General features: G+C 38.5%; 1 protein-coding gene across 2 annotated transcripts in view; it reads right to left on the bottom strand.

Moving 5' to 3' along the window:
* Positions 1-13,527: 13,527 nt before the first annotated feature.
* The window catches only part of PROS1 (protein S), a 64,714-nt gene continuing 53,467 nt past the window's right edge, over positions 13,528-24,774 (bottom strand). The window contains exons 12-15 of one of the 2 annotated variants that reach the window (XM_059063832.2): positions 24,322-24,490; positions 20,646-20,794; positions 18,394-18,619; positions 13,528-15,761 (exon numbers count right to left, since the gene is read on the bottom strand). In XM_059063832.2, coding sequence (XP_058919815.2) covers positions 15,601-15,761; positions 18,394-18,619; positions 20,646-20,794; positions 24,322-24,490 — 705 coding nt within the window. In that variant the 3' untranslated portion in view covers positions 13,528-15,600. The remainder of the gene's footprint in view (positions 15,762-18,393; positions 18,620-20,645; positions 20,795-24,321; positions 24,491-24,774) is intronic. The other variant, XM_067034876.1, reaches the window with a different exon arrangement.

Here is a 24,774-nt window from a genome sequence, read left to right as displayed (position 1 = left end):
AAAGGTCTTTTTCAGAATGGAGAAATCATGGATAAGCTTGTAGACTAGGGAGAATAGGCAGAAGAAAATTACTGACTAAGAATGCAAGGAGGGCTTCCCTGGTGGCGCAGTGGTTGAGAGTCCGCCTGCCGGTGCAGTGGACACAGGTTCGTGCCCCGGTCCTGGAAGATCCCACATGCTGTGGAGGGGCTGGGCCCATGAGCCATGGCCACTGAGCCTGTGCTCCGCGACGGGAGAGGCCACAACAGTGAGAGGCCCGAGTACCGCACACACACAAAAAAAGTAGCTAATTATATGTTATGTGAATTTTACTTCAATTTCAAAAAAAGTAGTGAGCAACAGTGAAAGTCTGAAAAGCAGGCAGTCAAGGTTAGTATGAGACAATAAGAAAAGTAGTATGCTCAAAGAACATGAGGTGTTCTGCTAAATGTGTTACAGTTCTGTTTTGACTTTACTGACTTGACACAAAATTGACTGAAATATGAGTTTATCTTCAAAGGTAGAAAGAGAGAAAAAGCAGTATCATAGGCAAAAATAGAAAATATACAAAAGGAAAAAATGTAGTTGGATATTGGGCATTTAAGTCAGGAGGGGAAAAAACAAGTCAGTTAAATGTAAATAATTGGAGGGTTTTTGTGTGACTGCGTAGAATTCATTTGAACTATTCCCAAGGATGTCAAAGTAATGATGAAACACTCCTTTTGTGAGAGTATTTGAAAAATAATGACATGTGCAGGTTGATATAAAAATTGAGGATTTCCTCTGAGACAGTTCTGGCAAGATTTGTGGATGTGGGCTGTTCAACAGTAATATGAGTCATGTGTTTTGCCTGAGACATGAAATTCCAAGAATGAGGAGGAAAATAGGGTGCATCTTTGCATGTCAATATCTTCCTTAAATTGGTAATATCTCTTTAGAGTGCGATGCCTTTTACCCTAAATCATTTTGTTTGCATTTGAGTAAGGATGGCTCATGCTTGCTTCTTTATGGACAGAACACAAACAATGTTTCAATGTTTCCCTTCATCTCCTGCAAATGTTCTGCTATAAACACTCTTCTAGACAAGACGATGGTGAAGCATGATATAGCTAATCTCAGCATGCTACAAAAGTACTTACTAAAGCTCACACATCTCATTCTTTTTACCTTATTCCCTGTTCTCCCTTTAACCTTCATTGGTGCAATGATTTTAATGAGCCTAGCTTTTTCAAGTATCCATGGAGTCATTGGTATTTTAGGAGGTAGGGAGGTTGCCTAGAAGCAGCTGTGGATTCAAAAAGATTAAATAGTGTTTTCCCTGTACATAAATGTTTGCAACCTAGTTGGAAAGGAAGTAAAGCAAGTACATATAAACAATAGAATTTATTTATTTATTCAAAAAAATGTTTTGCTTACCAAATGCCAGGCACTAGGGTACAGGTAACGTCCCTCCTTTCATAAAAATTATAGTCTATGGGAGGACATTGTAAATAAATAGTGTACACGGAAGTATATACAAATGTGGCTAAGTGCTACGAGGGAGAATGGATGGATTGATTTGGGAAAGTCTGAATAAAGATGGGGAGAACTCTCATAGTGGAAAGGAAAACATAATAAGCAAAAGCAAAAGAAAGACAAATGATTAAATGGTACCTGTGAAGGGCCACAAAATAAATGACCTGATGAGGTAGAGATAATGGCTGGGGACAGTAGGAGAGGAAAAGGTTATGAAGGATCTTGGGAACCCTCCAGAGAACTTAAACATAAAGCAATGACTGGCCAGGGAAGTAGTCTGTTTTAAAATGAGATTAACAATAGGACTAGCCCTTTTTGTCTATAATAAGGATTTACTCTTTGTCCTCTAACAGGAGAATTTTGCAGGTGAGGAAGAAGGTAGAAGTCAGGAAAAGGAACTGAGGACGTGTGGCAATTTGTCACAGCTGTCCCTCATTACCATGGGTTTTATTTATGCACTAAACTGAAAGCATGAGTGGAGAGAAAGTGGATGCAAAGTGCTACTTTAAAATCTAAGTTATTAGAAACAAAAAAAGAAAAGCATTTAATCACATTATTAAATTTGGCCAACTCATAATAAGTATTTTGTCAGCCCTAAGATACACTTTATATGTGGTACATTTTATCATGAAATTAGTAGAGCTAAATATTTCTTAAATTTGAAGTATTACTGAGTAGTCTCATGAATGCAGAGTAATAGAAAGTCACTAGAATAATTTTGAAATATACGTTCTTTTCCTGACTTAACCTCAACATTGCCAAGAGAACACTTTTCTAAACCTAATAGCGGGCTTCCCTGGTGGCGCAGTGGTTGAGAGTCTGCCTGCTGACACAGGGGACGCGAGTTCGTGCCCCGGTCTGGGAAGATCCCACGTGCCGCGGAGCGGCTGGGCCCGTGAGCCATGGCCGCTGAGCCTGCGCGTCCGGAGCCTATGCTCCGCAACGGGAGAGGCCACAACAGTGAGAGGCCCGCGTAACGCAACAAAAACCCTAATAGCTTGATGCTTTCCAGTTTCCAGTCAAGCATGTAGGTAATAATAAAGCAGATTTAAAAACTCCTATCAAAAACACAGCTTTATTAATTAAACTGATTTTTTTCCTTATTTGAGTTATTTAGCATCTCCCATTCTACCCACCCATAGAGGCCTTATATTTGTTTTTAATAAAAGGTATTTAAAAAATTAAAAAGCAGAAGAACAAAGCATTGAATAATAACTGCCTATATAATGGACTAGGTCATGGAAAATAATTTTTATTTGAATAAATCTATGGTCTACAAGTGAAGGCTAGCTTGAATATGAAATTCTAGTGTCTTCTTTCTACTTTCTAAACCACATAATCAGCTATCTGAAAATTATATAGAAGAACCACAATATATCAATGTTCTAAAGTAATTCCTTCAGGAAGCAACATTAGAGGAACTGCATCTAATTGAATTATGCTAGTTAATTATTTCCTAGGTTCCTTACCTTCCCCCTCATATAATTTACAAGAGAGTCAGAATCTATTTCTTTTATTAAATGAACATTAACATGAGTGCTTAGTGGATTAGCATTTCTATTCTTGCACCATAATGAATCTAAATGTATGTTCTAGTGGTACTGGTGAAAATTGTGATGGTGTAGATGCATAGCATTAAATACATCTTTCAAGCTTTTCAAATTTTACCCTTTTTCTAAATCTGGCACTGTCAAACAAAAGGACAGATTTGAGCCACTTTCGATCAAGTGGAAGGTACAGCCTCTTCTTCAGCACGAAAATAGAACCAGGTAAAACAAAACAGCCTGTTACCATTTTCAAGAAAGGCCTGAGACAAAATTGGAATGTATCAGTGAATTAAGTTGGATCTGCAGAAATCACTCCTTTCAAACCTATTTGTGGACTTTCACATGGCAAGTTTCTGGTCCTGTAAGACTTTCAACCAAACCCAATAAGCTAGGCACAATTATTATCCCATTGTACAGATGAGGAAACAGACACAGAGACACTAAGTAACTTACCCAAGTTCACATAGCTAGTTAGTGATGGAACTGGCATTTAAACCAAACGGTATGACTCCAGAATTCATGCTCATAATACTAACATGATATTCCTCTCAATCTCTCTGTTCTCTCAAATTTTAACACCAATTTAATATGAATTTTAGACATATAATAAATGTAATGGGATGAATGGTGCTGCACACCCCACCCCAAGAAAAAGGTACGCCATGTCTTAATCCCCTAAACCTTTGGATGTTACTTTACTTGGAAAAAAAGGTCTTTGTAGATGTAATTAAATTAAAGATATTGAGATAAGGAGATTACCCTGGCTTACCCTGATGGGCCCTAAATCCATCCTTGAAAGAGACAGATGCACAGAGGAAAAGATATACACAGAGGAGAAAGCAGTGTAAAGATGGAGACAGACTGGGGTGATCTGGTCACAAGCCAAGAAAGCCAAGGAATGCTGACAGCCACCAGAAGTTGGAAGAGGTAAGGAGTGGATTCTCTTCTAGAGCCCCCAGAGAAAGCACGGCCCTGCCAGATTTCGTACTTCTGGCCTCTACAACTGAGAGAATAAATTTCTGCTGTTTCAGGCCACGAATTTTGTGGTAATTTGTTACAGCAGCCTCCAGAAATGAATACAATAAATAATGAGTTGGCTTTAGATGACTACACTGGAAACACATTTTGAGAAATTGTTGAGGGTGATGTTCTGGAGCCAGCTCAGACAGGCTGGCAAGAGTCGATGTTTGAGTATTGAAGAATATAGCAAACTGGTTGTTAAACTGGTACCAATCAGGGGTCCCCTCACCCCCCAAAGTCACTTTCCCATTTCTCCACTACCTCTACTTTAAGCAGTCTTGGGAGCTAAGGTGTTTCACTCTTAGCCTGGGTCTCCAGTCTCTTCAGTTCTCACTCACTGCAGCTAGTAGCCTCTAGACTCTAACAATAGGAAATGTCTTCCTTTCATTAGGAAAGGCATCTTATGTCCTATAGCTAGTTTTAATCATTATTGGTGGTATGTATAGGAATAGGAAGAGGTGTGGATAAAGCAAGATAGGAATATGAAGAGCTGCTAAACATGAGGATTTTTATTATAATAGACCTATTATAAAAGCTAGTTAAGGGACTTCCCTGGTGGTGCAGTGGTTAAGAATCTGCCTGCCAATGCAGGGGACACTGGTTCGAGCCCTGGTCCGGGAAGATCCCACATACCGCAGAGCAACTAAGCCCATGCGCCGCAACTACTGAGCCTGCACTCGAGAGCCTGCGAGCCACAACTACTGAAGCCCGCACACCTAGAGCCCAGGCTCCAAACAAGAGAAGCCACTACAATGAGAGGACCATGCACCGTTATGAAGAGTAGCCTCCGCTCACCGCAACTAGAGAAGCCTGTGCACAGCAACAAAGACCCAATGCATCCAAAAATAAATTAAAAAAAAAAAAAAAAAGCTAGTTAAGCAGGGCATATTCAACACCCCCCCACCACCATTTCTCTCTACCCATCTCATACACATACTTCTACTCTAACATTAATTTATATTTTTATAGAATAATTACTGAGATCAGATATTCTCAAGCCAAAAGACATTTTAACTAAAAACTTGGGGGTATGGTGACTGCCTAAAACCTAAAAACATGACTCTACTGCCTGAATGGCTGTTGATTTACCCTATGCTTTTTCTTTCTAAATCAAAACTTTTACCTAATGCCCGGCTACAGAAAACCTTCTGTTATGAATTGAATTGTACTCTCCCAAAATCCATATGTTGAAGTCCTAAACCATGTTATCTCATAATGTGTCCTATTTGGAGACAGGATCTTTACAAAAGTAATCAAGTTAAATGAGGTTGTTAGAGTGGGGCTTAATCCAATATGACTGTTGTCCTTCGAAGGAGGGGAAATTTGCAGACAGACATGAAAGAAGGGAGAAGATGTGAAGATACAGGGAGGAGATGGTCATCTACAAGCCAGGAAAAGAAGCCTAGAACAGATTCTCTCCTCATAGCCCTTAGCAGGAACCAAACCTGCCAACACTGCCATCTGGCTTTTTACCATCCACACCGGGCTGCTGAAAGCACTAGAGGCAGGGTGTGCAATACCCACTCGGCGCAGTTCCTGGATAGGTTCTTCTCTTCCTTAGGTTCCCAGTTGGCATTTTCCTTCAGCACTGGTTTGATTACTCTAACCCACCAATAGAGGTTTGCAGGGTTAGACCTTGTAGGATACCAATGTCCAATACTTTCTCTGGTTTTGGGCATTCCCGTGGGGGAGAATGCCCAATTTTCATTAGTAAAAGGATCTTCCTGACTAACCATTTGCCCTTGGTAACCATCAATGGTATAGAGGGGGCTAGAAAACTGAGGCAGACTGTGTTTTAGAGTACATTCAGCTCCAGTGGCCCTCACCTGGAGGCAGTGCTGGCCTGCATCCTATACTCAGGCTATGGGAGGCACCCACGTCTAATAGGACTGTATCCCCGAGGCTGGAGCACACAGAGCATCAGGGATGGTAGAGGCAGGTGGGGCAGCTTTCCACAGGCTGACCAATACAGTGTTGGGTTACCAATCTATCTGTTTAGCTGTGGTCCCGACAGCAATGAAGTCAAACAACACTTGCTTCTGGGTTACTTTTACCAGACCCTTCACAGCTGATTAGGGTAGCCTTTGGGCTTTCCGAGCTCCCTCTGTCTCTGGTCTTTCCCCTAGCCCGTACCCATTCTTGGAATTTGTATTTCCCCAGATTCCACTCCTTAGAGTCCTAATCAGGCTTTGTCACAAGGGCTGGGACCTTAATCCATGGCAGTTTGCACCCTCCTAGCTTTGCGAAACACACACTAAGATTTCCAACTTCTTATCCTGCTCTCTCACCTTGTCTGCCAGCCCCTAAACTAGCAGAGCAGTGGACACCTGCACATCCTTCTCTAACCTTAGCTCTTCTTCCAAATTTCTAACCTGAGCTTCGGCCTCAGGTTGGGCATCAGGATTCAGCGACCTGCCCACAGCAGAGGACAGCTCACTGGACAGCCATGTATTTCTTTTCTCTGCTGCAGTGCACTCTACACAGTTCGTCAAACAAGTGCACTAGACCAGCTGGTGTTTTCAAGGGCACCCGTGTACTCACATAACTGTCCACAAGCCTCTAACATACAGAACACCCCCACTACCCCACATGGAGGTCAATGGCCAATCCAGAATTTCCCCCAACAATGCCTCTCTCCCAGCATTCATTTCTTGGGTCTCCTGCCTAGCTTGCCAATTGCTAGTTAGAAACCTCAATAAGGAGGTTTCTAACGAGCAATAACTGGAGGGAGCTGTCCAGGTGAAATCTGAAACTGGTCCCATATGTGGAGGGCAGGGAGACACCAAAGAAATTGGCAGGCCACTCCAGATTGGTAGGTGGGAGGTCTAATAAGCAGAGGTGGGAGGTTTCATAGCGAGGGAACTTTCTTATTTATAGTTTACTTACTTATAGTTTCAGGCAGCTGCAAGACAAGTGATTTCTGCACCCACTTGAGTGTCTGAAGAGGCCTCAACTGGGTTCAGTCATGTGTACCATCCAGATGGTCTCAACAACACATTGATCTCTCAAGGCTGTGTTCTTGAAAATGGCTCCCACTGTGGGAACAGTGGAGAGTGTATATTCTAAGCACAGGGGAGGGGATGAGGAACTTCCAAATTGCCCAGGTCCAGCTCTCAGATCAAATGGGGGTCACATCCTCTTGATTACCTCCTCCAACACTATGTCACCATATATTGTATTTACAATAAAAACATCTGTAGGAAGTACAGAGGTTTGGTTATTTTTCCTTAATTTTAGAGCATTCATGTTTAGTGGAGATTATCTAAAGTAATTTTGTTTCCAATTGCAGCTTTGTCAATGGCAGATTTGAGATATTCGTTCATATCTACATTCCAAAATCTTTAAAATCTGATTGTTGAGTTCCCAGTAAGTTTTTAAAAGTCACAATTTTGATAGCAACATAGTCCAGTTCATCTAGAAATTCATGTACATATACCTATGCAATATTACAGACAGCACTTGTTTATATTCCAAACTTCTGATACAACCAAATAAAACAATAAAATCAGCAAGTGTGATAATTTGCAAAAGAACTATGCAAGTTTTACCAAGACTCTCTAAACTTGTATAAAGATAAATTCAAGAGAAAATTTGATATTTCAATCCAAAAAGGGTTGTTTTTAGAACATTTTTAAGAGCCATAACAATCACAGCATGAAACTCGTAGAAGAGTTTGCCTCAGCAGATCCACTGCCAAAGCACTATTTTCTTAACAACGGAAGAAGATGATTTAGAAAAAAGAGTTATCTGCCAGATTATGTTTTATGCCAAAAATTTGGTTTGTTTTAGAACCATACACATTTTCAGACTTTTACTTTCTGTATGCAAAGTATACTTAAAGTGAGTTTTTTAAATACAACCATTATTTTTCATAAGGTATAAAAGGTATATTACATACTAGAATAAGTTGCTTTTCCTATGGTAGAAGGGGGAATTTTTGGTATGTTTTTAATAAAATCTTTTTATCAAAAACATGGCAAAATAAGACACTTTAAAAATGGGTTGTAGAAATATAGCTTTTACTGAATGACTTAAATAAGAACACTCCTGAAAAAGAGCAGGAAATTTTATTTCATAGTGGGCATCTACAAGGGGTTGCCAGGACCTCTTCTTTGAGGTTGCCTGGACTCTTATCCCCATCCCACCCACCTTGCTTCATGGGAGATGCAGATTTCTGTGATGCATCTTAGAATCACCCATAGGGTCTTAAAACTCTCTATTGGGGCTTCCCTGGTGGCGCAGCGGTTGAGAGCCCGCCTGCCAATGCAGGGGACATGGGTTCGTGCCCCGGTCCGGGGGGATCCCACATGCCGCGGAGCGGCTGGACCCGTGAGCCATGGCCGCTGAGCCTGCGCATCCGGAGCCTGTGCTCCGAAACGGGAGAGACCACAACAGTGAGAGGCCCGCGTACTGCAAAAAAAAAAAAAAAAACACCTCTCTATTGCCCAGACTGCACACAAAACCACTTAAAAGAGAATCCTGGGCTGGAGCCTGGAGGCTGAAGGCTGGAGTCTAGAGGCTGGGGATAGGGATGGAGGAGAGGAGGTGAGTGGTCAGTGTGTTTAAAGGTCCACAGGTGATTTCACTATGCAGCCAAATTTGAGAACCACTAGTTTAATGTAAGCCCACTTTGCCTGCACACCATTGTTGATTGGTTTGGTATTGAGCACCTAACCCAGGCTGAGCCAATCAGATCTTTCCCTTGGAATTCTGAAACTGTGACTGAAAGGTAATAATGATTATTACTCTGCCATGTCTGAGCTGTATGTGACTTGAACATGTAAATTCAGAAGCAGTTGGCAGCCATGTTCCATAATGTAATGAAGAATTGAAGACACCAGTAGGTATTGTTAGCGCAAAATGTAGTTGCTCAGAGAGAAACAGCGATGAGAAACAACACTGGGGAAATTTCCTTAGTTCACTACAGCAATCCAAGCTCCAGGAATAGTCTTTCATCCCTTGAATTCCATAAGTTAACCAAATACCTTTCAAAAAATTCTCTTTTTGCTTAAGCCAGTTCCAGTTGAGTCTGTTATTTGCAACCAATGGGGTCCTAACTCGTTTATGTCCGTAACAGTGGAGACTTTAGTGTTAAGTATGGAGAGTCTGATTTTTATTTAATATAAAGAGCTTTCTAACAGTCAGAGCTGACTGTGGCAGACATGGAAGTGTGCTCTTTAGACCATGTTCAAGAGAACCTGCTACAGGGAACAGAGTTGACTGACAGCCCCATTACTGGCAGAATGTTAGAAGATCATCATCCCTATCTACTTCTATAGAGGATTACTGATGACAGATTTCAGGGACACTTTGGGGTGTATAATCTCTAGCAGCTACTTGGCCAAGAGCTCCACCTCCAGGGCACAAAACGTCATCTCCACACCAAGTTATGGTTGCCATCCTCACCTTGGATAAACTAGCTAAGCAACCTCTTCTTCCTGCCTCATTCTGTATTTTTCTATCTCTTATTCTGACTTTGTCTCTATGTCTCTCTTTTCTATAACTTTCCTTTCTCGTTTCTTTAACTTTTTTCCCTTTTAATTTTTATCATTTTCCTCATGTCCTGCTTTGTTTTCTCAGACATACTCATCTTTTTATTTATCTCTATGTCTGCCTCTCTTTCTTGTTTTTTCTTCTGGCACTCTTTCCCACTTTCTTTCCCTTTGTAATTTGTTCTTTCTTTCTGTCTCCTTTCTGTATGCTTGGCTCATCTTCCTTTGCTCAACCTAATTTTTTTCTCTTTCTGTGTTTACCTGGTCTTTTCTTCTCTGTTTCTCTTTCCTCTCTCCGTTTTTTCTTCTCTCACCTTTTCTTCTTTCACCTTTTTCTTTCAAATTTCTATTGCTACTTCATTATCTCTGTCTCTCTTTAATCTCTTTGTAGATCTCAACTTGTCACTGCCTACTTTTATTTAAGTGTCTACAGAAAAGTAGATACTTCTTTTTGTAGTTTTTTCTCTATCTCTACCTTACCTTCTTCACCTAGTATCTTTCTGTATTTGCTTCCTCTTTTTCCTCTCCTTTATTCTTTATTTTGTATCTTACCAAATGTTTCACTGACTCTGTTTTTGTATCCTTATCTTCGCTCATTTTCTCTTTTCTTCATTGTCTTTTTCTCTCCTACTGGCTTTGTTCACATACACACATACATACTCCTATTCCTCTCTATCCTTTTCTCCTGTCCCTATTTCAAACTCATTTTTTGCTTTATGCTCGTGTGCACGTGCTTGCACGCTTGCGTGTGTGTGTGTGTGTGTGTGTGTGTGTGTACACATTCACATGCACACAGGAGACAAAAGAATGGGGAGAAGGGTGCATGAGGTTAGAGAGGTACTCAGAGCCTGGATCTGTGGCTTTTTACTCTGGATACCCAGGGGAATCATCTGATTTAGTTGTCTGGGATGGGGCCAGTGAATCTAATAAGCATTTGGATTGAGATCCACTGGTTTAAAGATGAAAGCCCTTGAAAGCTAGGATTAAATATATGTACCTCAAGCAATGACTGATAGGGAAACAAAAGAGGTTTTGAGGATTATAGTGAAATAAGATCTCTGCGTGACAGACCATCTGAAAACATTGTGGAGAACAGGACTTGGAAGCAGAGAAACTAATGGAAATTCATATCTATCTTATTGGGCCTAATTCAAAATAGTACCTTACTAGGTTTCCATTTGAAATCCATTTCTTCCTCCCCTTAACCCCCTGCAAATGTTTATGTCTGTTGCAGCTCTTGCCAAACTTGGGTCCATATCTGAATTACTTCTCCATTTGTCTGCTATCCCCTAGACTGTGAATATATTGACAACAGGAGTAGGGCACATTCTCCATTGTTTTCCTAGGACAGTATCTAGCCCAGAGTTCTAATTATAGTAATTCCTTGGTATCCAAGGAAGACTGGCTCCAGAAGCTCCCCAAGGATACCAAAATCCAAGGATGCTCAAGTCTCTTACATAAAATGGTTTCATATTTGCATATAACCTATACACACCTTCCTGTATATTTTAAATAACCTCTAGAGTACTTGTAGTACCTAATACAATGTAAATACTAGGTAAATAGTTGCCAAGGTGTGGCAAATTCAAGTTTTGCTTTTTGGAGCTTTCTGGAATTATTTTTTCCTGAATATTTTCCATCCGTGGCTGATTGAATCTGCCTATGCAGAACCTACATATACAGAGGGCCCACTGCATGTAAGTTTTCAGAATCATTATCAGCATTTGCTTAATTGAATTAAATAATACACATTTGTCTCAAAACCATTAAGTTGATAATATTGTCAGCTAATACTCAATGAGACAGCAGGTTATATGTAGAGCTGGAGACAGAATTTGTTCACACAAAGAATATAATATTTACTAAATGATGGGATAACTAGTAAGAATATAGGTGCACTATAAAGTTTTGAATTTGGCTGTGGACTCTTGAGCCAGACATCCTGGGTTTGAATCTTACCCTGACAACTTGCTACATATACAAAGAAGTCTAAGACTGCTATTTTCTATACCCAGCTCTTAGTTTCTGTGGCTACCTTGTACATGCCAAGTTGGCTCACAAAAATACTCATCTCTGAAGGCTCCAGCCTCAGTCCCAGTGTTCAATATGCTTTAACTACATTTTTATATTTATTACATTTATATTTATTATTTATATAAATAATTATTATTTTATATTTATTATTTGTGAACTCCAGATAATAATGTTAGATCCTTCTTATGTCAGCTAGATATTGTCCCAATCTTCCTTCTCTTCAAACCAATTTAGAGAAACATCAGAGTTAAGCAAGTGGTTTTTCCATCTGGAGACTAGTTACAGAACTAGATTTCAGATTCCACCATTTGAAACTTGAACAAGAAAGAGAATGTCTCACTAGTAAACTACAAATTTTATCATATTATTTCTCTCATAGAATTAGGGTTATTTTTGGAGGGGGCTTCTTGTGGGAAGTAGGTTAGCAAAAAAATGAGTCTGTAAGTCCACTGGATGCTATTCTTATCCACAAGGCAATTGCTAAACCATGGCAGGTCCAGAGCACTGCAGAAGTGGTTGACTGTGGCTCAGGAAACACCTCACAGCCTCAGTGCTCTGCTACTTGTTTCAAACCTCTCTAAGTTCAGTTCCCCTCTATTTCTGACCCTCTTAGCTCCACATATCTTGTTTCAAGCTGCTTTGGTAATCTGGCCTTGCATTGTTTATATTAATATGTACCAGAAAGCCTCATAGGGTGCCTCCCGTGTAACTGCCCCTCACCTTCACACTCTGTAAACATGAACACAAGATAGCCATGGGCTGCGACTGGACCCAAGCACATCACTGGATGAACCTCTGACCAATGCCTCTTCTACAGGAGAAGATCCAATTTTCAAATATAAGTTCTCTGTTAAAGCTTGAAGTCTGGTATAGCAAGTAACTCATGTGCAAGATTACTGTCAATTCAGTCTCATTTGTAAAAAACAAACTACTCCTATATAGGAGCAATGATTACGTTTTATTGCTTCAATTTCTGAGGATGACCTAAAAGGACCAGCTTTGTAACTCCAAGGAACAGGAGTTTGAGGTCTACCATGGGCCTAATTGAGTATTATCACTTCCTATTCAGTTGAACTTAGCTCATCAGATATTTTACTACCTTTGACTCCACATGCACAGAGTAGGTGCTCGATGAATATTTGTTGCTGGACGAATTAGAAATTTATCACATTTGTCCCTAGAAGTTCCAGGGTCCCTGTCTTCTCCCAAGCTCAGGTTATTAATAGCAATATCAAGACATCTGAAGTGAAATTATTTTAAATATCACAGTCTTCTTCTATACTGACCATAGAGATTAAAGGCCTAAGGGATTTCCAAAAGAAATAAAGGCAATTATTAAACAGACATACAAAAAAATTCTTCTCTCCAGCAATAATAACAGTTCCAGAATGAAAAGAAAATTGGAAATACTCTGTAAGACTCACATATGGTGACTGAGACTGCAAGTACAATTTCCAACAGGAGAATGAGGTGAATAACTCTGTTCTCACAAATTAACCATTATTTTCGCTAATATGTAACCCATCTCCACAAATGGTAAGGTCTAGGGAAAGTCTGAAAGGACCCTGTCACTTAGATTTTTTTTCATGACGCAAAGCTCAAATAGCACCAAATATCCTGTTTCGCCTTCATGAAACCACTGTTCTCTACTACTGTTTAAAAGTAGGAATCTGTATATCTTGGCAAAGATCAAGATCAAAGATCTAGACCCCTTCTCTTTCTAAGTCATATGTAAGTGCATCTCAAGATAGATACAGTTTATAAATGAGTCTCTGGAGCCTCTATGAAGATCACTGCATGTTGGAAAGTTTCTGTTTTTCATGGGAAATGTGAAATTGATCTCCATAGCTGTCCTTGTAACTGGGCATAATTAAATGAGAATCAGAGAACTCCTCCCCAAAGAAAATTCATTTTTCCCTTTCTTCCTTTTTAAAAATTTTCATTTACTTTCAGTTTTACTCCTTCCTTGCTTTTTTACACCACTGTAATTATCAATAGTTGCTTGCTGAAATTCATCAACCACAGTCCATGATGGTAATCAGGAGAGAAGCTACATCCAATAAGATTGTCTAGCACAATTTCTGGCTCATGTCAAACACTCAATACATGTTACTTTTGATTTTCTTCTCTTTCTGAGCATCAGTCTACAACTCAACTATAACTATTAATCAAATATTTGAACTTTATCTGTCTTTCCTAAAAAACTACTGCACTGCATGAAGAGTTGCATGTATATTTTTGTAATTTTATGTTCTATTCAAAGATGCGATAGAAAAGAGATATTATTCATACAAATTTTAAAAATATCAGCAATTAATTATGTTTTACATGATGTAAACTATCTATAGTGGAAAAAGGTTTATTTTCTAAAACTGTCAGTGAAACATCTGCTGCATACCTAATGTGAATGGTAGGTTTGAGAGGGATAAAACTGCCACCTGAAATGCATTACCAGCAAGTACCTAGCAATCTTACCTCCTAACTTTAAAGATATGATATTACAAAGACACAATATTAACTGTGTCCCTCTGTGGTTATCCTCTCATTAAAATCTGCTCTAGTTTTCATAGTTCCTTTTGTTCTTCAACAATCACATTCTAGGAACTAACTCTGGCAAATGAAGTTTGATTCAGGGAAAACTATGAACGTCCACATTACTCATTCTCTCATTCATTCTTTCCATCCTTAGGTTCTGCCTTTTCTAATCTATAGCTTGCGTGACCCACACAACCAAATTTAAGGAAAGTACCCATCCCAGGTTTCTACGTGCATTCGAACACAATCTGGAATCTCATCCTCATAAAATCCAATTACTAAACAGCAAGATTCATGTGTTGCTCTCATGAAAATTTGTCCCACTTATTTTCTAATTCAGTAAAGCTACTGGTTCAAATGTGAAACCAGGTGAAAGAAAGATGAAGTCTTAGCTGTTCCCCCTGAGGGATTGTTTTGGAATAAAGCTTCAAGGGCTTCCACTTGATTCATACTTAATAGACCAATGTCTCTTCTGCCTTCGTTAGGAAAAAACGAAAACAAAAAAGTATCTGCTCTAATCAATAGTGTCACCAGCAAAAGCCCATTAACAATTTCTGGGTAATAAAATAAAGTCTAACCCTTTTCTTTTCCTTTGTGCTTAACTCTAATTTCACTTGTTCACAGGGGGCCGCATGCTGAGGCCTCACACCTGGCCCTTCAGACCAGAGTTCCTCCTAAGAAACAACCGTGCCAACACCTTACTTTAGGGGCCCATGTGCAGAAGCGCCAAGCAGGACCCTCAGTTCAAGATGGCGGCGGCGGGCCACGTGCAGAGATGCTGCGCCAGGCACTGCGATCTGGAGTGTGAGCGGCACAGCTGTGTGGCCCGGGGAGAACCTCACCCCCTCCTGCTGAGATCCTTGTAAAGCAGCCCCGCCCACGGCCTGTCGGGAGAGCGTGTGCTGCGCGTGCTCTAGAGCCGGGAACTCCCACCTCTCCATTCTCTGATCCAAGAATAAAGCTTTCCTTTGCTTCTGAACCCAACTCAGTCTCCTTCTATTGGTTCAAGCTACACCAGTCAGAAGGTCCTTTATTGGGGACCGACTTGGGAGGGACTGGTAACAGTGGAATTTAGTCACCAGTACTTTTGTTTGGATTCCAACAAAGGTTTAACTTCCTTGCCTTCCCCCCCACCCCCCCCCCCCACACAAAGATATTTAAACATTAGTTCATGATGATAAAATTAAATTTTACGAACATAAAAATGAAGAAATGTCATTTGTAGCAAAAAATTCAAATTAAAAATTTTTATAGGTTTCATTATTTAATTTCTAGACAGAACAGAAGAATTTTTTTTAATGCAATTTGTATCACAAGAGAATCTTGTTTTCCTGAAAAAGGACCTTTTTAAAATTCCAGGTTAAAGTACCATGAAATAATCAAGGTCTGCACATCACAGGTAAAACCCTTCAGCTATTATTGAAACATAAGTATAATTACACACTGGAAAAAGATATTATCAGCAGAGAAAAGATGCCTTAAGTATTCTTTGTCTTTTTCCAAACTGATGGACACGAGTGAGCTCTAATATCATTATGTTTAGAAATGGCTTCATCCAGATCCAACTGTACACCATTAATGTTCACTTCCATACAGCCATTATAAAAGGCATTCACTGGTGTGGCACTGAATGGAACATCTGTAAAAACAGAATATTAAAATATTAGCCCAGGATTAGCATTTTACGTGCTTATAGTTAGAGGAATTATTCAGACTGCCCATTTCCAACCAAAATCTAATCCTAAAGGAAGAGTTAATAATGTAATTCTGTTCAATAAATTCATACTAAGTGACTCCTGTGTATATAAGGTATTGTGCTTGGCACTGAATTCAGCATAGCATGAGTTCCTCTGATTTCGTAAACAGTGCCAGCCAAACCTTAGGTAAAGAAACATACTTTAAAAAGAGTAGAAAATAGTGTATTCTTCCTTGTGATGTTCTACTTTATTATTTCCTCTTTAAATCTGAGCAACAGTTTAAGCATTAAGTCATTTTTTCAACTCAAAACTATAGTTACTTGGAAATCGCGGAGCACAGGCTCTGGACGCGCAGGCTCAGCGGCCATGGCTCACGGGCCCAGCCGCTCCGCGGCATGTGGGATCTTCCCGGACTGGGGAACGAACCCGTGTCCCCTGCGTCGGCAGGCGGACTCTCAACCACTGTGCCACCAGGGAAACCCTTTCCTTACTCTTTTGCTGAACACATCTTGCCTAAAGTCAGTTCTCAGTGCTGTTGCCAAAGTCCTGGAACCACTGAAATTCTTATATTTTCACTTCTTTTGAATGCTTTCATTGTTTGTTTGATTTCCTAAAATTGCATTCAACTAATTTGTGAATAAGGTAGTAGGTGGATTTCAATGCAGAATTCATTCATTTGAACTGTAATTTTACTTCCTAATAGTCACGTTAATGTAACTATGTATCTATATCTATCCATGGATCTATCTATAGGTCTATTTATAACTTTTGCAGCCTATTTACTTCATTTTTTCTTTTTGTATATCTTGGCCGCGCCACGTGGCTGGCAGGAGTTCAGTTCTCCGACCAGGGATTGAACCCGGGCCATGGCAACGAAAGCACCGAATCCTAACCACTGGACCGCCAAGGAATTTTCCTACAGCCTATTTACTTATATTCCCCCAAAACCCAGATAAAATTTCCATATATGGGAAATGAACACAGTGAGCGGTTAAAGTAACTTAATGAAGGTTACTAGAAGTCTAGACATCAAACTCAGAATTCTCCCCATGAGCATAACATGCAAATGGTATTTGAAAATGCTTCTAAAAAACTTTCTGCCTCAATTTTTTTGTCACTTAAAGACAAGTGTTGATGGCAATTTTCTGTTTTCCAATATTAACTATTTTTCCTCCAGTTTTCCCCATCTTGGTAAATGGAATCTTCACCCATGCAACTGCTCATGCCAAATACCTAAGAGCTTCTTTCAATCATTAATTTCTATTAATTTTGTTTCTCACATACATCTCCAATCTATTCGCTGTATATTATCTCCACTGCCATCACCCTAGTCCAGCAGCTTCCCCAGCTTCCTCATCTACAAAATGGAGATAACAATAGTACCTACCTCACAGGACTACTTTAAATATCAAATGGGTTGATACAATGGAAGCACTCTGAACAATGGCCAGACTGTTTATTATGCACTAAATATGCACGATGGCAGTATCGTTGTCACTACTGTTATTATTACTGCTTCTCCATCTGAACTACTTCAGTAGCCCCCAACTCATCTCATCCACTTTTGTCTCCCACCTGTCCATCTCCATCCATTATGCAGGGGAATTTTTTTAAACTTCATTATTGATACACCACTTCCTTGTCTAAAACTTTTAAATGATGCTCAAGGCTCTAATAATAAGATGCACGACCCTGAAACAGGTCTACAAACCTCCAACCCACCCACCCACCCGTTTCACAGCCTCCTCTTGCAGTACCATCCCCCTTGCCCTCTCACCATACTGATCTTCTATATATTCCTCAAGCATTTCCATTTTGCCATGGACACTTTTACCTGCATACTAGCTCCAGTCTCCACCCTCATCACCTGTTTAACTTCATTTAATCCTTCAAATATCAGATTTGTATCTTATTGCCTTCTTCAGAGAGCTTGTTCCTGGCCCCCATAACCAGATCAAGCCTCATTTTCAGGCTCTAATAGCAAACCCTACTTTTTTTTCATAGAAGTTATACAAATTTTTTTTTAGATTTTCCTAATCACTTGTTTAATATCTACCTCTGCCGCTAGATTGTAAAGGCCTTAAGAGGAGAGATCATATCCATTTGTTTATTGCTGTGTCCCTACTGCCTGAGACATAGGTTCTTAATAATATTGGGTGACTGATGGTTGAATTGAAGAATAAATATTAAACTCAGAAGATAACTGTGAGGATAAAATGAAATAATAAAGCATTTCTGGCTAGGATAGTCAAATGCAGCAAAGCTTGGTTAGTTTCAGTTTACTATTAAAAAAATTAAATAAAAACGTACCAATAAAATGTTCATGCAAACCCCCAGAAAAAGAATAACGGATACTGGAATTTTCTCTTCCCTTCTGATGCCCCTTTATTCTAACTACATATGCTGTATGTATATATATATATATATAGATAGATAGATAGATAAATAGATAGATAGATAGATAGATAGATAGATAGATAGATAGATGCTGTTTTACTACAATTACATACTTTAAATACTATCAATTTCATTAAAAATATACTTTTTAAAACTGAAGAAAAAGTAGGAAGATACCTGGAAGGCCACCCAAGTAAGTGGCCACTGTTTCTTTCATTGCTTTGTCCAAGATGGCAAATTGTCTTTGAAAGTCTTCAGAGTGGAAGCTGTCTTTTCTATTTTGAGTCAACAGCTCCAAATTCTTTCTGTTCACTCTGATTTCCAGAAGGGATTGTTGATTAGAACACAGACTTAGGGCCTCTATCCGAGCTATTACCATATTTTCAACAGATACCAGGATATCCTGAAGAACAGAGCAATGACTCAATATAAACAAGTACTAAACGTTAATGCTGCTTAAGAGAGACTTTAGTTTGTGAAATTCAAAAACAGAATTTCAATGAGGTGGGGAAAAGTATGATAGAGCTTTCAAATTTATTTAAATGAAAAAAACTACTATTATCGTAATCATAATTTTAGAATACGCATTAGTTTTACAAACTCCAGTTTTAGCTAAGATGTACATGTATAGCGGGTTCTGAAAATTCAATAAACTAACAGCATTGTCTCACCAACAACGGGAACCAAAGTAGTGTCTTAAGCAATACATTTCTGCAATACATTTCCATATCTGATTATATTTATAATTTCAAAACCTACATATGGAAAAGGAAGGAGTTGAGTCATTCTTTGTTGGAGAAAAGACTTGGAAAATTTGAAGTGCTTTAGTAAGCACATGCCAGCAAGACTGAAAGGTTTATTTGTGCCACACAAGAAATCCTGTAGACTGGGACAAATTTTATGTAGTCTCTGAGAAAGAAAAACCAGGAGTGCCAGCAGTAAGTTACAGAGTATTTACCAGAAGGTTCTCTCTCTATATATATATATTTTCTGAACTTTTCAAACTGCTGATAAACTAAATTACTCAACTTGTTGGAGTCATCTATGCATCTAGCTTCCTGGCGTGTAGAGGAAATATAAAAAGAGAGAAAAAATAAAATCAAAACGAGGGAGACGGTTGTTATGATGCTTCCCAGATGGTAGAAAGATAGTCTGAAGTGTTTACTTAGGAATCCAAGATACCAATGCTAAATGAAGCCTATACTTTCCAAATACAGCTTAGCTGAGGAAATCTGTTACTGTGTTATACACATCCATATCCTGAACTCAGGAAAAGTCAGCTGAGAAAATGTTCCTGAATGATCAATATTATGTGGAATAATGTTATGAAACATTGTTCACAGATCATAAGAAGGCAATCTGACACGCCAAAAAAAGGGGGGTGGTGGCCATGAAGACAAACACAGAAAAGATAAAATAAATATCAAAGACATGGCACTTGTTAACCTCCTCTACCGTGTGAATGTAGTGTTGAAGGCAGGATTTCCATTTTGCTTAAAGAACAAAACAAACAAGCAAAAAAAAAAAAAAAAAAAAAGCTGAAAACCAAATGTAGCAAGCTCCTGTGGTCACTGGAGACAAAAGCTCAGTAGGATCTTTTTAGGTTACTTACAGTTAACCATCAGAAACTACCCCCATCCATCCTTTAAGTGGCAAATAGCATCCCTTTGTATCACTACAGGCATTATTCAATTATATGTCTATTTCTAAAAGCCACAGAGAGCATCCAAGCCAACCGTGGCACAAACGAAAGCTGCTTGCTGTAACTTGGAATTCACCCACTGTGGATGACACAAGGACAGAACTAATAGCCTCTAATAGAAGTTGAATAATACAGATCTGATAACTCTCATGTTTTCTTTTATCCAAGAGTTTTTCCTGTGCTTTCTCCTAATTTCAAGGCAGAGTTGCCAGCAGGAAGCCAAATAGACTGGTTTTCGTTTTCTGTAGTCTTTCCTAATTTACTTATGGGAGAAAAGATTAAGAGTGCCAGAAAACACAAAACATTATAATTAGGCACTGAAAATTTCAGAGTGGATTGCAGTCAGACTCACTTCTATTTTGTTAATACATGCAAATTCCCATGATACTTCAAAGATTCTGCATAAGGGCAGATCTCTGGGTACTCAGAGAAGACTCCAAGCAACCTTTGTGTGAGTCTGCCTCATCTGAGCTATAGATGCAATAGGCTTTTCCATTATCCCTCCCACCCCTTTACTTCTTGGTTCAAACCTTGGAAATAAGCCAGCAAAAAAGTAACAATAATGAATATTTATTGAATCTTTAATGATGTGCTAGAGGTTGTGCCAAATAGCTTATATAAGTTATTTAATTTTCAAAATAGCACTCTGGGGTAAATACTGCAATTTTATCCATTTTACGGATTAAAAAAATATTACAAACCAAGGATCATATAGGTTTAAAGTTACCTGAAGCTCTTCAGTGGCGGAGTCCACCAAGGACAAGGCAAAGGGCACTGTGTTACTGGAAACCAAGGCCAACATAACACCGGTGCCCGATGATGGGCGAATATTCAAGGACACATTTATTTGCCAAGCCTCAGGATTGGATACATTCTCTGTTTAAACAATGAAACAGAAGCAGGATCAACGTCCTCCTAAGGTGCACCAGAAGGAATTAAGTATAATCTTATCAGTACTCAAAGCCATCTTTGTGTGATACTAAAGATTTTAGTCCTCTTTTTCAATGATCTATATAACCAAGGCAAAACAAAGCAAAAGAAAAAGTTTTTAATGCAGGAAAGAAACACAGATGGAGCCTCATCCTTTTGTTCTTCTTCCTCCAACAGAATTCTGGATTGTGGTGTTCAGGATTACTACGAATTTTCCATTTGCTCTTTAATAGCTCCTCCTTCTGTCTTATATATTCTCCACTGGTCAAATCTCAGAGTGGTTGTATTTTAAAGTACACATTAGAAGAAAGTTCAACACATTTATTGTACCATTTCTGAGGGAAAATTTGGGTATAGCTGCCACCCCCCCGCCCCACTCCTCTTCCATATAGGGGTCAGATTAGAGCAGTGGGAAAGCAAAGTATGATTTCTATACATAGGGGTGTGGGATGGTTTAATGGTAGAGAAATAATCTGAAGTCAATAGTTAACTTTGAAATTCTAATAGGAACTCTTGTGTGATTCTCTTATCATAATACTTAACATTCTTTCTCTTAATTACTAGGTCAATTGTCTACCCAACTAGAGTGCAAGCTCTACATGTCTCTACCATCACTGTCTTCCTCAGCAGTCACTTAACAAATATTTGTTGAATTAATATGATTTCCAAATTGTTTGATTTCTGAAAATATTAGTTTACAGTCTGAATGCAGTCTTCGTCATTCAACATAAAGTAATGTATAACAATAGCCCAAATACTACTTGCAGGCTTTAAAAAGGTGAATGTGAATGGAGAAAATAATTTTCCTTTGACAAGATGTTCTTCCATTTAAGCCACATCTAATACTATAACATTTTTCACTATAATCCTTTAAGTCCCACGCAAGAGAAAAAAATGCATATAATCATTTTGAAGTAAATTTACTCTAACATATTAACAAACTCAAACTAAAATGAACATGCAAATGTACAGAAATTATAATGTAACATTAAATATTAATTATAAAGTAGGTCACTTTCATATTATCTGTGAAATAACTAATTACTTATGAAAGTAATTTCTTTCAGGTGCAATAAAACTCTTATTTTCATTTTCTTTTCAGAGACTTTTTTTGTTCTTTGAACAAATTGTGGGACTAGTTTTTGCCTATGTCCAGTCATCAACTCAATTTAAACTTTAAAAAAAAAAAACCATCATATACAGAGCAGAGCTAAAGTTAAAGACATTGTATTAATTTATGTTAGGAAACAGAAACCACTGTAGTAAAAGTGTAGTAATACTTTTTAAGGCTGAAAATAAAAAATTTAAAATGTTTTTTTCTTAAAGCAGAGATATCAAATCAACACTAAATTTATAATACAACCTGTTAGTAGCTCAAATAATGAACTCCTAAAACACAAAAAGACAGAGACGCCAATAAAATAATTAAGATACACAAATACTTAATAAACATATGGTGAGGTATTCAACTTCAGTAGAAACTGGGATAATAATTAGAACTACAAGATTTAATTTTTCAACTCTCAAATTAGAAACAAATCCCAACCATAAACTTTCTTCTGTTGGTAAAAGTATAAATTGATAAATCATCTTTGGAAGAGAATCTGATTGAACAGTAGGAATTATACCTTTGCATAACCTTTGATGCAAAGAATCTGAGATTCTCTCCTACAGAATTAATCACATGAGAGTACAAGGATAAATGTCCAAGGATATCCCAGAAGTATTATTTGTAAAGGTAAAAACCTGGGGTCGGTTTGGCAAGAGTTCCTGTTCCTATTAGACTATAGAAAACTGTGGAGAGTACTGTTCCCATTCTTAAAACAAAAAAAGGCCAATTATCTATATAAGCACAACTTTTCTTGAACTATCACCAAGAGCTGAGGTTGCAGAACAACTGACTAGAAACCTAAAGGAAGACAGGTGCTTCGAGGGAGAAACAGGAGGAGAGTACTCTCTTACCCAAGGCAGACAACAGACACTATACAATTTGGTAAAAAGAATGTAGGTAAAAATTTTAACAAAACACTGAAGTCCAAGTAGGGGCTGGTGTGAGAATATAGAAGCCAGGGAAACTGCAAACACATGTGAAATTCATACCCATTCAAAGGATCTTACTGGGTGCTCAAGAGAAAAACTGGCAGAAGAGAAGAGATTAGAGAAAGTTTCCTTCCTAGTACAAGCCCAAAGGGAGAGGAACAGCAACCTGCAGAAAAGGCACAAAGTCTCACCCAGATCATTCTTTGTCTGCTCTAAGCAAGACTTAAAGCATTAGGGGAAAGGCAGCAAACCTTGTTGCTATTAGGTCACATCAAAGTCCCATTGCACCTACAGATTAGGGAATGAAAATAGCAAAAAAAACAACAACAAAAAATAATTTATGCTGGGGAAGGAGCAGGAATACACCTTGAGTCCTGACCATTAGATATCTCCCTTACTGATGGGCAGGAGCGGGGACAGTGGAAAGTCCATATCCCTGAGACACAGGAATGTTAACATCTGTCTAAGACTGAATCTGCACCAGAACATTAGATAATGCTCCTCTGACCCCCAGACCCCCTCTAAATTGCTAGCAAATGTCAAGTAACAACTAAGAGCACTTCTGGGAGTGAAACAAGACCAGGGAGAGACACTTTCTTGAGGCAAATGAAAGGAATATCTAAAGCTGAGGGTGGATCACTTATTAAGAAAAATCCTCTGGCCACTACCCTAAGCGCAAGGTATATTAAAGGAATTTGAAGGGTAGTCATGGAAACAAGAAAACCGAAGCAGCTCAATTCTTGACTAGATTGATTCAAGTCCCCTCATTAAGTGTCTAGCAAAAGGAGAGCTGTGCTCATCTCCAAATGTAAATATTATTTATCTCAGTCTCTACTGTTTTATCTGACACCCACCTTTAAACAAAAATTATTAAATGCAGAAAGAAGCATGGAAAAATGACCCATAGTCAAGAGAAAAAGCAATCAATATGACCTGATTTAGATATGACACAGATATTAGAACTATCAGACAAGGAATTTAATTATGATTAATAAGTTGAAGGCTTGGGTGGAAAAGATGGACAACAAACATGAACAGATGGGAAATTTTAACAAAGAGGTGGACATTTTAGGAAAGGATTAAATGGAAATGCTAGAAATAAAGATGAATACTTTAGATGCACTAATCAGTAGACTCAAATACAACTGAGAAACTGGTGAACCTTGAAACAGGTCAATTTAATTTACCCAAAATTAATCAGATTATGTGCCAATAACCTTTAAGTAACAACATAAGCATATTCAACTACATTTTTTCTCCCAATATACTTGGAAAAATTCTATTAAAAATATATAACAGTATGAATAAGCCTAACACTATATCTGGCATATAGCATGTACTCAACAATGTTTACTGAAGGAATTATTGCTGTTTGTTAATGAATACATTTAAACAGTAATGAGAAAAGAAAGATAAAATGGGAAATCACTTACTATAATCTATGCTAAACTGAGCAACTCCAGAACCAGGATAGTAGGAACCCTTCTCCACAGTGACAAGACAATGCTTATTTTGTTTTTCTTGAATGATTTCCTTTACTCCTGAAGCTCCTTGATTCATCAAATTCCAGCCTCGAATACATCCATCTAGACGAGGGTTAATCTAACGATTTAAAATATAGATCAGTGAAAGCATTTTAAACTTAAAAAAGACAGACTCATAAGTGAAGTGGCTTAATTGATTATAGATATAGGTTTTCATTTAGAGGCACAATTCTTTCTTTGATGACATTTTAAAATATTTAAAATATTTTGAATTTTTATCTAAATTTTTTCAAGGTGTCCTTCAGATGGACAGTCTCTTTCAGTAAAAGTGAGCATATGCCATCAGAGACCTCCACTGGGATCCTAATGATTTTTAACACCTCAAGCCCCACCTGCCTCTTC

The sequence above is a fragment of the Kogia breviceps genome, chromosome 5, assembly GCF_026419965.1.
Source record: "Kogia breviceps isolate mKogBre1 chromosome 5, mKogBre1 haplotype 1, whole genome shotgun sequence".
Taxonomy (NCBI): domain Eukaryota; kingdom Metazoa; phylum Chordata; class Mammalia; order Artiodactyla; family Physeteridae; genus Kogia; species Kogia breviceps.
The sequence above is the reverse complement of the archived record's forward strand: the minus strand, read 5'-3'. Positions and strand labels throughout refer to the sequence as shown.